Source organism: Sinocyclocheilus grahami, unplaced genomic scaffold (genome assembly GCF_001515645.1).
Source record: "Sinocyclocheilus grahami isolate Dianchi unplaced genomic scaffold, SAMN03320097.WGS_v1.1 scaffold91.1, whole genome shotgun sequence".
NCBI classification, from domain to species: domain Eukaryota; kingdom Metazoa; phylum Chordata; class Actinopteri; order Cypriniformes; family Cyprinidae; genus Sinocyclocheilus; species Sinocyclocheilus grahami.
In genome coordinates, this window is record NW_015505270.1 from 267,263 (window position 1) to 282,006 (window position 14,744).

The following is a 14,744-nucleotide window of genomic DNA, read 5'->3' on the forward strand; positions in this document are numbered from 1 at the left end:
TGTCGGTATTAAACAAAGATTTGACTTTTTCTATAGTAACACTGTCCCTTCTCGCGTTCCGTATAATTTTTTACAGCACACGCTGATATTCGGCAGCCGGTGTGTTTTCGGCAGCATGAGTGGATGTGAGAAGTAGACTTCACTGTCACTATCCGTGAATTTATTCTCTGATCTTGATGCGGCGGTCATTTACTCTTTAGAATGCACCAAAGACATCTGCCAGCCTCTCCAAACTGGTACTGTTCACGCTGCAGTGACATAAATGGAAAGGGAGTACTGGGTTTTGGAGCAAAGAATACAATCTATCTGCTAAATGTGACGGCATCCTCTCCAGCAGTAACAGGTATGAGCTCAGGATGCTTTAATGCAATGCTTTGCTTTTGCAAAATCACATCGATCTGATCAGACCTTCTTCCTGCAGGTGAACTCACTGGGCACACTGAAAGAGTTTCTGGTTTTGCATTTTGCCCCCATGATGGACAAGAACGCATTTGTGCAAGCACTTCAGATGATAAGACAGTCAAAATCTGGGATGCTGGGCAGAAAATTCTGTTGAAAGAGCACAATGTCCACCAAGTGAGTGAATATCCTACCTGTCATGCTTAAAGTGTTGTGACTGGCTCACAGTTTGTTCCCATAACAAGGTTTGTAATATATTACAGTTTTCTTTCTGCCCTTTTCCACAGTGGTAAAAGTGTAAAAACTTCTGGACTCAACAATAACATTTTACCTTGCCCTGACAACAGTTTAATTGCCTCCAAATTAAATAAATGTTATTTTTGTCAGTATATTTAAAATGTTGTTAAGTGAATAAAAATAATCATAAATACAGAGTAACTATAATAGTTACTCTATAAATAATTATTTATGCTTTTCATTAAACAATTTCCCTCTTTATTTGTATTTTTTTAGATTTAGATTTTTAATTTGCAGTTAACATCAGGAAATGTTTGCATCTATACTGTTACTCCATGACAGCCATGAAATCATAACTAACTTGAAAATGATGGCGTACAATGCAAAACATAAATAGTTTCTAATTTTCTATCCATATCACAAATAATTTGGACAATCTGTCATTCTGCTACAAAATTTCACCCTGGGGAGGTGATATTTTGCAACAATGTTACATGAAATGGAAATTGCCATCGTCTTTTCATCACTATTGTGATATGAAAAATGTTCTCATTTACAATATAACTCCATGACGGCCATAAACTCATAACTGCTTTTGCTGCTTATTTAATTAAGCAGAGTTTGCAACAACAATGTTTAAAATCATCATGAAATAGAAATTGTGACTAATTTCCAAGTGAAACTGTGTCTTGAACGAGAAACAGTGTAGGTCGGCACTTTTACGGAGATTTATTTTAAAAAATTTTCCCCATTTTGATTACAAGGGCATGTGATTTATTTATTTATTTATTTATTTTTAAATAATGATGTGCATGAATAAATCATTTATAATAAACACTGCAATATTCCATAAAAAGTATGAATTGTCATTTTTCATTTCATGGTGACTTTAAATATATTACAAAATACCAACTTTAAGTTTGCAAGACATAAAACACATGGTGTCTTGAACGAGAAACAGTGTAGGTCGGCACTTTTACGGAGATTTATTTTAAAAAATTTTCCCCATTTTGATTACAAGGGCATGTGATTTATTTATTTATTTTTTTTAAATAATGATGTGCATGAATAAATCATTTATAATAAACACTGCAATATTCCATAAAAAGTATGAATTGTCATTTTTCATTTCATGGTGACTTTAAATATATTACAAAATACCAACTTTAAGTTTGCAAGACATAAAACACATTCACATTATCAGCAAGTGAAGTGAAGTGAAGTGGAGTGGCCAAGTATGGTGACCCATACTCGGAATTAGTGATCTGCATTTACCCATCCAAAGTGCACACACACAGCAGTGAACACACACAAACCGTGAACACACACCCGGAGCAGTGGGCAGCCATTTATGCTGCGGCGCCCGGGGAGCAGTTGGGGGTTCGGTGCCTTGCTCAAGGGCACCTTGTCGTGGTATTGAAGGTGGGAGAGAGCGCTGTACATTCAGCCCCCCCCCCCCTACAATCCCTGCCGGTACGAGACTCGAACCCACAACCTTTGGGTTATGAGTCCGACTCTCTAACCATTAGGCTACGACTTAAATGATAATCATGATGACTGACCTACCATACGTGTTCATGTTTGAACAGAGCACCATCTCTGCAGTCCACTGGTCTCCGGTGCAGAAACTTCTGCTAGTCACTGGAGATGAAAAGGGCATTGTGGTGTGCTATTGGTTTAGCAGTAATGACACCCAGAGCTTCTTCCCTGAACCTCGAACAATCTTCTGCTTATCCTGTTCCCCACATGAGGAAAACTACATCGCAGTGGGGTAAAGCCTCATTGTATTAATATTTAATATGTGTTGGTTGTGATTAGAGAGAGCTCTAGACTCATCAGCCGTGCATGTTAACTGTTTATGCTTCCTCTTAAAGGTACAAGGATGGAATGATAGTAGTGATAGATATCAGTAAGAAAGGGGAGGTGATCCATCGGCTGAGGGGGCATGATGATGAGATTCACGCATTGGCATGGTGTCCTCAACCCAGAGAAGAGCCTCTATATGGGCGATCAGAAGACAAAACAGGTAATCAAGTGATGCTTAAAGATCCATTTTGCCTCCGTCAGATATTACCATTATGTTATTAGGAGTCACACCACATGACATTTCACAACCTGAACTAACCTTGCCTTGTCATAGAAGGTTAAGTATCTGCTAATTATTGACCGTGAAATACAGTGATGAGGGACTGCGGGGTTCTCATCATGATATGATTTTCTGTTTTATGTTGTTGTTATTTTTTCTACATGTTAGTGTTGCACCACATGACTTTGATTTGGCCAAAAAAAAGAATACTTTCTAATATTAATAAACAGTGAAGTTTGTTAAAATATGTTTTTAAAGAAAGACATAATATAATATAAGGATATGACAATTTTTTAAAAGGGGATATTAGATGCCAATTTTCCACAAGCTGGTATGATTCTTTATGGTCTTCATGAAATGTCTTCATACTTTGGTTAAAATTCCTCAATGGGTCGGTGCCGATGGCCTACATGTTGTGCCTTTGCGCTTCGGGCGTCCCGAGTTCGAGTCCCTGCTCGTGGACCCTTTCCCGATCCCACCCCCCCCCTCTCTCTGTCGACCTACTGTCCTATATAAATAAAAGGCATAAAAAAAAATGCCAAAAAAAAAATTCCTCAATGGTTTTGTAAAACAACACCCTTGTTACCTTGTCAAAAACAGCTCTGTTCACAGTGAGCCATTTCGGTGCATGTCTCTTTAAATTATAATGAGCTACTGCTCATCTCGCCCCTCTCTTCCATTTTAGTGTATTCAGTGGTGCATTACCATCAAAAATAAAACTAATCCACTGCGTCCTCAGTGGCTCTGATGTCGGGAGAAAATGAAGACTTTTATGTTCACCTTTACATCCAACTACAAAACACCTGCATCGCTACAGCTGCTTGAGCGCGGAGAAAATGGCGACAGCGTACAACTGGCTGAGGGTGGAAATATGCTAATACGGGACAGTCCGTCAGCAGTCGTGGGCGGGGCTTGAGCAGTATGATGTCATACTGTTCAGAAAATCAGAACTACAGGGTGTTTGAGTTGAAGAAAACCTTATAATTCATTTAATAACATTAAAATTAACAAATGGTGCTGCACAGTTAATTGAAATAAAATGGACATAGTAATATGTCTTATAAAATCATTATTATCAAATTAAATTATGCTGCGTTTTTAATTTAAAAAGTATATAATACTGTATGTTCTGCAGCATATTTCATAATAAAGAGCATTACCATGGTTATTAAAGTTAACTAAAATTAAAACCATAAAAAACTTTTGTTACTTGAAATAACATCAACTTTAAATAAGTTAAAATAAAGTAATAAACTTACACGTATTTTATTTTAGCTAGTTGCCGAAGAAACATTGCTCATTTTAATTTAGCTTAACTTGATGTACTAAAATAACTAAAACAAAACTTGTGAACAAAGGAAGGAATGTCAAATATGTCATTATTGAAATATTAATTTAAAATCTCATGGGGACTTAGAGTATATTTAACAACAAAGGGATTCAGCTGACAAAAAAAAAAGATTAGGAACCCCTGAAATAATAGAGAGGACAAAAATGATAAGTGAAATGTCATTGATTCGTTCCATAGATGGAAGCAATGGGGTGACAGAAGCAGCAGAAATGGGGTGTTACCTGGCGTCAGGTAGTCGAGATCAAACCGTGAGGATATGGAGCACAGCCAGAGGAAAAGGTGACAGAGAGATACTCATCACCCAAAGCTTGCACAAACAAAACTGGTTTATAGTAGCTTTCAGGTGCAGGGTCATTTAGGTCACAGTGTGTCTCCTTTCAGGTGTAATGACCCTGAAGCTTCCCTTTCTGAAGAGACGAGGAGCAGGAGTTGATCCAGTGGTGAAGGAAAGGCTCTGGCTGACTGTCCATTGGCCTAAGGGGCAACCTTCACAGATTGTGTCCAGCTGTTTCGGGTATGGTTGTATAGATGAGTTGCCCAATGGTTATTTTGTGTCAGAATTATTTTCTTGTAAATGAACATGAGTTGACTCGCTGTGAATGTTGGTGTGCAGCGGTGAGATCATAATGTGGGATCTCATGAAGTCAGGCAAGCAGAAGTGGAGTCTGCTGGGCAGTTCCTCAGATGGACAGAATCACAGCCGTATTGTCTTCAACATGAGCTCGTTTCGCTCAGGGGACAGGGAACTTCTGCTCAGTACCTCAATGGACAGAGAGGTGAGACCTTCCTCCATTAATATGTGCTTGTAAGCGGTTTTCAGAATCAGAATCAGAAGGAGCTTTATTACCAAGTATGTTTACACACACAAGGAATTTGACTTGGCGACAGGAGCTTCCAGTGCAGAAGAAAGTACACACATAGTGCAGACATGCATAGAATTACACAGTAAAGATGAAATAACACTAATATAAGAAAAACAGAAAAATCAGTAATGCACTATATACAGAAATAGAAATATAGGGGGAAAAAACATAATTGTTTAAATAAATGTACAGATATTTTATTTACAAGTGTACCGTTTCTGTAGTTTACAATATACAATTTCCAGATACTATGTATAAAAGTGTCAGTTATCATTTTAAATTGTTCAGGCTGAATATGGCCTGCGGGGAAAAAAACTGTTCTTATGCCTGGCTGTTCTTGTGGTCGGTGCTCTGTATCGCCGACCAGAAGGCAACAGTTCGAAGAGAGGGTGTGCTGGGTGTGTGGCGCCCAAAGTGATTTTACCAGCCCTTTTCCTCAATATGGAGGTGTAAAGATCTTGGAGGTTGGGCAGGGGGGAACCAATAATCCTCTCCGCAGTCCTGACTGTCCGTTGTAGTCTCTTGATGTCTGATTTGGTAGCTGAACCAAACCAAACAGTTATAGATGAACAGGATAGACTCAGTGATGGCCGAGTAGAACTGTTTCAGCAGCTCCTGTGGCAGGTTGAATTTCCTCAGCTGGCAAAGGAAGTACAACCTCTGCTGGGCCTTTTTAGCAATGGAGTCGATGTGAATGTCCCACTTCAGGTCCTGAGAGATGGTGGTGCCCAGGAACCTGAATGACTCCACTGCAGCCACAGTGCTGTTCATGATGGTGAGTTGGGGGAGTGCAGGGGGGGGTTTCTCCTGAAGTCCACTATCATCTCCACTGTTTTGAGTGTGTTCAGCTCCAGGTTGTAAGACTGCACCAGACAGCCAGCTCTTTAACCTCCTGTCTGTAAGCAGAATCGTCTCCATTGTGGATGAGGCCGATGATGGTAGTGTCATCTGCAAATTTCAGGAGCTTGACAGAGGGGTCTTTAGAGGTGCAGTCATTTGTGTACTGGGAGAAGAGCAGTGGGGAGAGCACACATCCCTGAGGGGTGCCAGTGCTCATCGTGAGTGTCTTGCATGTGAGTTTACCCAGCCTCACTAGCTGCTGCCTGTCTGACAAGAAGCTGGTGATCTACTGACAGATGGAGGTGGGTACGGAGAGCTGGCTGAGAGAAGGTCAGGCATGATGGTATTGAAGGTCGAACTGAAGTCCACAAATAAGATCCTTGCATAATTCCCAGGTCTGTCGAGGTGTTGCAAGATGTAATGCAGTCCCATGTTGACTGCATCATCCAAAGACCTGTTTGCGTTGTATGCTAACTGATGAGGATCCAGCAAGGGTCCAGTGATGTCCTTCAGGTAGGCCAAGACCAGTCTCTCAAATGACTTCATGACCACAGACGTGAGAGCGACAGGTAAGTAGTCGTTAAGTCCAGTGATTTTGGGTTTTTTGGGGACTGGAATGATGGTGGAGTGTTTGAAGCAGCAGGGAAATTTACACTGCTCCAGTGATCTGTTGAAGATCTGTGTTAAGATGGGGGCCAGTTGGTTAGCACAGACTTTTACGGGCCGTTTACACGAAAACGGGTTTCAAAGTGCAAAATTTTGAAAACGCCACCGTTGTCATTTCCATGTAAACACCCAAAACAGGAATTTTTGGAAACAATGACGTCGTTCGCGTGCGTAGTACGTGTTAGGTATGTAGACATGCTGCAGTACGTGTCAATTTTAAAGGCAAGCGTGAACAAACATACACAACAATGGTGGAGTACATGGTACTGTTGTTGCTGCTCAAGAGTTTGCTAACGCTTCTTCAGCAAAGTGTGGATTTACTTCACCAATATTACAACCAACAGCGAAGACACATCATATACAACATATAATCGTCACTTCCCCTACAGGTACCGTTTATTAACAAGGTGACAGTGCCAACTACTGGCCTGGCATACTTAATTCAGCGTTTTCACGGATATGTGTAAACGTGAATCATTTTGAAAACGTTGTTGTGTATACATTAAACTTTTTAAAAACGCAAGGGAAAAACTTAGTTTTTGACTACATCGTTGTCGTGTAAACGTAGCCTTAGACAGGCAGGTGAAACACCGTCTGGGCCTGAAGCTTTCCTAGACTTGAAATAGGAAGTCTCCAGTTCACATCCTCTACACATACCTTAAGCGCAGGTTGAATGGTGGGGGAAGCAGGAAGGGGGGTTGCAGGGGGGGTAGGTGAATGTGTTAAGTGCAGATCAGGGAGGGTGTGGGGTAAGAGATTGAGCTTTTCGAATTGGCAGTAAAACACGTTCAGATCGTCAGCCAGTTGTTGATTCTCCACAGACTGTGGGGGTGGTGTCTTGTACTTAGTGATGTTCCTCAGACCAGTCCATACTGATGCCGGGTCGTTGACTGAAAACTGTTTTTTCAGCTTTTCAAAGTAGTTTTTTTTTTAGCCCCTAAACATTAACGTTGTGTTTACTGTAAGTGTATACTGCAGTTATGTTGTCTGTCAATTGGCTGTCAATGTTTTTAATTGTTCATCAGCTGGAAAAACTTGTTCAATCTGAAAAGATTCTAACAGTATTGTTCCTCTGTGTTGCTATTGTTGTAGTTGTGGAGTAATCTCATAGAATTAGAATGATTGTTTAAATCAGGAGCTTGACAGAGGGGTCTTTAGAGGTGCAGTCATTTGTGTACTGGGAGAAGAGCAGTGGGGAGAGCACACATCCCTGAGGGGTGCCAGTGCTCATCGTGAGTGTCTTGCATGTGAGTTTACCCAGCCTCACTAGCTGCTGCCTGTCTGACAAGAAGCTGGTGATCTACTGACAGATGGAGGTGGGTACGGAGAGCTGGCTGAGAGAAGGTCAGGCATGATGGTATTGAAGGTCGAACTGAAGTCCACAAATAAGATCCTTGCATAATTCCCAGGTCTGTCGAGGTGTTGCAAGATGTAATGCAGTCCCATGTTGACTGCATCATCCAAAGACCTGTTTGCGTTGTATGCTAACTGATGAGGATCCAGCAAGGGTCCAGTGATGTCCTTCAGGTAGGCCAAGACCAGTCTCTCAAATGACTTCATGACCACAGACGTGAGAGCGACAGGTAAGTAGTCGTTAAGTCCAGTGATTTTGGGTTTTTTGGGGACTGGAATGATGGTGGAGTGTTTGAAGCAGCAGGGAAATTTACACTGCTCCAGTGATCTGTTGAAGATCTGTGTTAAGATGGGGGCCAGTTGGTTAGCACAGACTTTTACGGGCCGTTTACACGAAAACGGGTTTCAAAGTGCAAAATTTTGAAAACGCCACCGTTGTCATTTCCATGTAAACACCCAAAACAGGAATTTTTGGAAACAATGACGTCGTTCGCGTGCGTAGTACGTGTTAGGTATGTAGACATGCTGCAGTACGTGTCAATTTTAAAGGCAAGCGCGAACAAACATACACAACAATGGTGGAGTACATGGTACTGTTGTTGCTGCTCAAGAGTTTGCTAACGCTTCTTCAGCAAAGTGTGGATTTACTTCACCAATATTACAACCAACAGCGAAGACACATCATATACAACATATAATCGTCACTTCCCCTACAGGTACCGTTTATTAACAAGGTGACAGTGCCAACTACTGGCCTGGCATACTTAATTCAGCGTTTTCACGGATATGTGTAAACGTGAATCATTTTGAAAACGTTGTTGTGTATACATTAAACTTTTTAAAAACGCAAGGGAAAAACTTAGTTTTTGACTACATCGTTGTCGTGTAAACGTAGCCTTAGACAGGCAGGTGAAACACCGTCTGGGCCTGAAGCTTTCCTAGACTTGAAATAGGAAGTCTCCAGTTCACATCCTCTACACATACCTTAAGCGCAGGTTGAATGGTGGGGGAAGCAGGAAGGGGGGTTGCAGGGGGGGTAGGTGAATGTGTTAAGTGCAGATCAGGGAGGGTGTGGGGTAAGAGATTGAGCTTTTCGAATTGGCAGTAAAACACGTTCAGATCGTCAGCCAGTTGTTGATTCTCCACAGACTGTGGGGGTGGTGTCTTGTACTTAGTGATGTTCCTCAGACCAGTCCATACTGATGCCGGGTCGTTGACTGAAAACTGTTTTTTCAGCTTTTCAAAGTAGTTTTTTTTTTAGCCCCTAAACATTAACGTTGTGTTTACTGTAAGTGTATACTGCAGTTATGTTGTCTGTCAATTGGCTGTCAATGTTTTTAATTGTTCATCAGCTGGAAAAACTTGTTCAATCTGAAAAGATTCTAACAGTATTGTTCCTCTGTGTTGCTATTGTTGTAGTTGTGGAGTAATCTCATAGAATTAGAATGATTGTTTAAACTTTATATGTAATGTATGCTATATTTATTTATTTATTTGTGTGTGTGTGTGTTATAACAATTTACACAATTACAATTTATTATTTTTATACATTTGTTAATGACTTGCAAAAATCATAGTTATTCCAAATTATCATTCCAAACAAACTAAAATATGGTAGCCCTTACCCATTTTATTTTTGTCTGTTTATCATTCTCAGAATTTCTTGATTCAAACCATTCGACCCATTGTCATTTTAGATTAAGTGTTGGGACCTGGCATCTCTGGAATGCTGTTGGACTCTGCCCACTCTGGGTGGGTTCGTGTACTGTCTCAGCTTTTCTCCAGTGGGCACCGGCTGCCTGGCTCTAGGCATCGGAGACAGCATGATCCGGGTGTGGAACACCTTGTCTATTCAGAACCAATATGACATCAAGACATTCTGGCAAGGGATCAAATCTAAAGTCACAGCCGTGAGTCAGATGTCTTTAATTCACAGTTATAATTCCCTCAGTACCATTCAGTTAGTTTAAAATCAAGGCCGTAAATGCCTTTTTGCTTCCATCTCTGTTCCAGTTGGCATGGCATCCAATAAAAGAGGGCACTTTGGCGTTTGGTACAGATGATGGTAAAGTGGGCATCAATGAGGTTTACTCTAACAAGTAAGAACAACAGATATACAGTCAATTTTTCGCAGATTTTGGTCTGTATATATGCATATGAAATATGAAATGTTGCAATTTCTTGGGTTCATTTGGATGCAAGATTCAGTATTATGTTTAATACAGTGATGGAAAAAATTATTTGATCCCCTGCTGATTTTGTACGTTTGCCCACTGACAAAGAAATGATCAGTCTATAATTTTAAAGGTAGGTTTATTTTAACAGTGAGAGACTGAAAAAAAGTTATGAATTGATTTGCATTTTAATGAGTGAAATAAGTATTTGATCCCCTATCAATAAGCAATATTTATGGCTCCCAGGTGTCTTTTATACAGGTAAGGAGCTGAGATTAGGAGCACTCTCTTAAAGGGAGTGCTCCTAATCTCAGCTATTTACCTGTATAAAAGACGCCTGTCCACAGAAGCAATCAATCAGATTCCAAACTCTACACCATGGCCAAGACCAAAGAGCTGTCCAAAGATGTGAGGGACAAGATTGTAGACCTCCACAAGGCTGGAATGGGCTACAAGACCATCGCCAAGCAGCTTGGTGAGAAGGTGACAACAGTTGGTGTGATTATTCACAAAAAGAAAAAACACAAAATAACTGTCAATCTCACTTGGTCTGGGGCTCCATGCAAGATCTCACCTCATGGAGTATCAATGATCATGAGAACGGTGAGGAATCAGCCCAGAACTACACGGGAGGATCTTGTCAGTGATCCCAAGGCAGCTGGGACCATAGTCACCAAGAAAACAATTGGTAACGCACTACGCCGTGAAGGACTGAAATCCTGCAGTGCCCGCAAGGTCACCCTGCTCAAGAAAGCACTTGTACAGGCCCGTCTGAAGTTTACCAATGAACATCTGAATGATTCAGAGGAGAACTGGGTGAAAGTGTTGTGGTCAGATGAGACCAAAATTTAACTCTTTGGCATCAACTCAACTCGCTGTGTTTGGAGGAGGAGGAATGCTGCCTATGACCCCAAGAACACCATCCCCACCGTCAAACATGGAGGTAAAAACATTATGCTTTGGGGGTGTCCTTCTGCTAAGGGGACAGGACAACTGCACTGCATCAAAGGTACGATGGACGGGGCCATGTACCGTCAAACCTTCCCTCAGCCAGGGCATTGAAAATGGGTCGTGGATGGGTATTCCAGCATGACAATGACCCAAAACACATGGCCAAGGCAACAAAGGAGTGGCTCAAGAAGAAGTACGTTAAGGTCCTGGAGTGGCCTAGCCAGTCTACAGACCTCAATCCTATAGAAAGTCTGTGGAGGGAGCTGAATGTCCGAGTTGCCAAACGAAAACCTTGAAACCTTAGTGACTTGGAGAGGATCTGCAAAGAGGAGTGGGACAAACTCCCTCCTGAGATGTGTGCAAACCTTGTGGCCAACTACAAGAAACGTCTGACCTCTGTGATTGCCAACAAGAGTTTTGCCACCAAGTACTAAGTCATGTTTTGCAAAGGGGTCAAATACTTATTTCACTCATTAAAATGCAAATCAATGTATAACTTTTTTTGAAATGCGGTTTTATGGATTTTTTTTGTTGTTATTCTGTCTCACTATTCAAATAAACCTACCACTAAAATTATAGACTGATCATTTCTTTGTCAGTGGGCAAACGTACAAAATCATCACTTTATGCAAGATAATCAATATAAAAAAAATAATACTTTTAGTATGACCAAGGGCATTGGTATTCTATTAAAGTTTTGATTGGATTGGATAGGATTGAATTGAATTGAATTTGATTTAATTTAAACGTAATTTCATTATTTGTTTTCACACACAGGCCACCTCAAATCTCAAGCACTTACCACCACAGAACCGTCTATTCCCTCTCATGGGGCCCTCCTGTGCCGCCCATGTCTTTTGGTAAGTTAATTCATAAAACGCACACATAACCACATGGGCCAGTAAACACTGAACTTAGAGTGGCACCAAGAACAATCCATCAGAAATAAGTGATGCCCAGCTCCTCTTCTTAATGCTTACTTTCGCTCCGTCGAGTTTGTTGGATAATCAAGGAATGAAAACTTAATTTCACCTAACCGCTGAGAAATCACACATTCATCATTATATCCATCTCTGATGCTCAAGGGGGTGGAGATAATTGCTTTTATTTGTTCAGAGGGGTATGAACAATAATAATATTGATGTTGTGGCTAATAATTGTGTGTGTGTCTCAGGGGGATCAGCAGACAAGCCGTCCTACAGCTTATACAGCTGTGCTGGAGAGGGGGTCATCTTCCAGCACGACCCATGGAAATTCTCAGGGGAGGCCAGTAACATTGACAAACTCATCCGAGACACCAACAACATCAAAGTAAGATGAGAAATCATTTGTTCATATTTGTCGTTATGTATATTTATCCAAATAAAATATTATTCTGTTATTCAGCACAAGATCCCCCCCCACACAGACCTCAGCTGGAAGCCGGATGGCAGTGTTTTGGCCATTGGAAATGAAGATGGGTAACAATGTTGATCAAAACTATTTCCTCTTCCTCAAGTAATAAGTTGTTTAATTGTATTTATCGATCTCTAAATCATTTAATAATCTAGAGCGGTGGTAATTTAGATCAGACCACATTCCTGGAGCCCTCCCCCTCCTCCCCCCAGCACTGCACAATGTATAATTTATAAAACGAGAAAAAATGTATGTTAATTTATAAAACATGAGATGTTATGAATATAGTAGTATACACTAATGTTTGGGGTCAGATTTATTCATTTATTTATTTACTTATTTTGTATGTTAATATAATGTTTCTCCACATGGCTTTGGTTACATCAGCAGAAAAGAAAAATCATTTTAGGGGTGGAGAAATGCAATATTATGAATGCAACCATTTGTTTTTCTTTAGATGAATGGCACAGATGAATCATGCACATTTTGATTTCATGTTGTCTTTAAATATGAAATGTATCTTATGCAATAATTTAGAGTATTATGTATCAAAGAAAGTTTCTCACTCCATAAGGGTTTTTGTTTTAGGTCTATAGAGGTATTAAAGGCTCCCATGCTGAAGCTCTTGTGCACAGTGCAGCAGCATCATAAGATGATTAATTCACTGCGCTGGCACCATGAACACTCGCCTCAGAATGAGCTGCAATATCTGCTGGCGTCCGGGTCCAGTAATGCCATAGTCTATATCCATGACCTAAAGAGCGCCATAGGTGAGAATTGGCTCTTCATCCTTGTTTGATTGTTCTTGTATTTATCCTTGTTGGCTATTCAATGCATACAGAAAATTCACATAGTACATAAGTATACATACCAGTGCACAGAACATAATTTACTACTACGGGTATAGTAAGAATAGTATGATAGTATGGTATTCTGAGCATAGCCAGTGAATGTGCATGTTTTTCTCACTGTGCTTTTTCTGTTACAGAAACTCCATCAGAGATTCCAGTGCTGATGACTGAATCTTTCAGAACTCTCTCTGGTCACACCAACAAAATCACCAGCCTAGCCTGGAGCCCCCATCACGATGGCCGTCTGGTGACAGTGTGTTATGATGGAACTGCTCAGGCAAGTTACACTTTTTTGCTAAAAGTGATCAAAAAATAAAGAACAACTTATTTCCCAGTAATATAATGGAAATTAAGGTTATATTATCTGGAAATTTCATGAAAATATAATGAATAATATTGTGTTTTGGATTATCCAGTTTTAAGTTTGATTAGTGTGGATTGTCCTAATTAACTAATAATTTTTTATGATTTTCACAGGTGTGGGATGTGCTTAAAGAAGAGCCGGTATGTAACTACAGGGGTCATTCAGGCCGATTACTGTGTGTGCAGTGGTCCACTGTTCACCCAGACCTGGTCTGGACCGGTGGAGATGACTTCACCCTCCATGAATGGGCTGTATCCAAGCAGGAGCACGTCACTCCTCCAAAGAGTATGTATACCATCGTATGTAACATCAGTATATGCACAAGTAGAGCTGATCCTGAATTAAATGTGTATTAAATAAATAATTAACTTTAGAAATGAGCATTTTATCATCATTTACTAGAGCTGGGCGGTATGACGATATCCATAGTGACGGCAGTATAAATTGTGTATCACTGAATATATTTTTTTTATTTCACGGTACGTAAATATAGCAGTGTAGCACAGTACTAAAAGTTATTGATACGCAAGAGTGATATAAAAACACGCATTAATGAGAAAATAAAGAGCAGGAAGTGCTTGTTGTTAAATAGAGTTATTAAGTGCAATAAGTTGTGAAAAGGAACTCAATGTGGTGCTCATGCTGACTGGCACACAGCCAAAGCGTACACAGAAATCCACCTCTCTTAAGCCTTTACCAACGTTTGATTCGGTTCTCTTTCAGGTCTAATTGCACTTGAATGGTCAAATACACACAAAATTATGTCAAAATTATGTGTAGCTTTGTGGAGTATTCCATAAACACAGTCGGTTATGTTTTAAGTGCATTTAGTGATAACAGCCTAATAAACCTGCTGCCGATTGTGTCATTAATGTTAATCAAACAACAAAGACAGAGAAAATCACTCATTTATCTTGGCTGAATCATCTTTTTATCTTTAATAAATCAATTCATATTTGATTCATACAGTGAAGACTATGCAGTGATTTAGTTTTATATTTGATTATTCAATTTATGTAGTATTTCTTACTACTTTTAGCTACTTTTTTAAGTTTTACTTTTACTAGCTAGTTTTACTTTTTTGTAACCTTCTATTGTATTTGTCCTGTTGTTTGTAATGTGCTTCCTTTTTCATATTTTTAATAACAAAAATAAAACAAGAATATATATATATATATATATATATATATATATATATATATATATATATATAT

General features: G+C 39.9%; 1 protein-coding gene across 3 annotated transcripts in view; it reads left to right on the forward strand.

Moving 5' to 3' along the window:
• Window positions 1-14,744, forward strand: part of LOC107587192 (gem-associated protein 5-like) — a 28,964-nt gene continuing 14,220 nt past the window's right edge. Inside the window, exons 1-10 of one of the 3 annotated variants that reach the window (XM_016274857.1) lie at window positions 1-343; window positions 422-576; window positions 2,226-2,407; window positions 2,511-2,662; window positions 4,251-4,352; window positions 4,440-4,587; window positions 4,687-4,849; window positions 9,493-9,705; window positions 9,809-9,894; window positions 11,698-11,780. In XM_016274857.1, coding sequence (XP_016130343.1) covers window positions 202-343; window positions 422-576; window positions 2,226-2,407; window positions 2,511-2,662; window positions 4,251-4,352; window positions 4,440-4,587; window positions 4,687-4,849; window positions 9,493-9,705; window positions 9,809-9,894; window positions 11,698-11,780 — 1,426 coding nt within the window. In that variant the 5' untranslated portion in view covers window positions 1-201. The remainder of the gene's footprint in view (window positions 344-421; window positions 577-2,225; window positions 2,408-2,510; window positions 2,663-4,250; window positions 4,353-4,439; window positions 4,588-4,686; window positions 4,850-9,492; window positions 9,706-9,808; window positions 9,895-11,697; window positions 11,781-14,744) is intronic. The other 2 variants (XM_016274856.1, XM_016274859.1) reach the window with 2 other exon arrangements.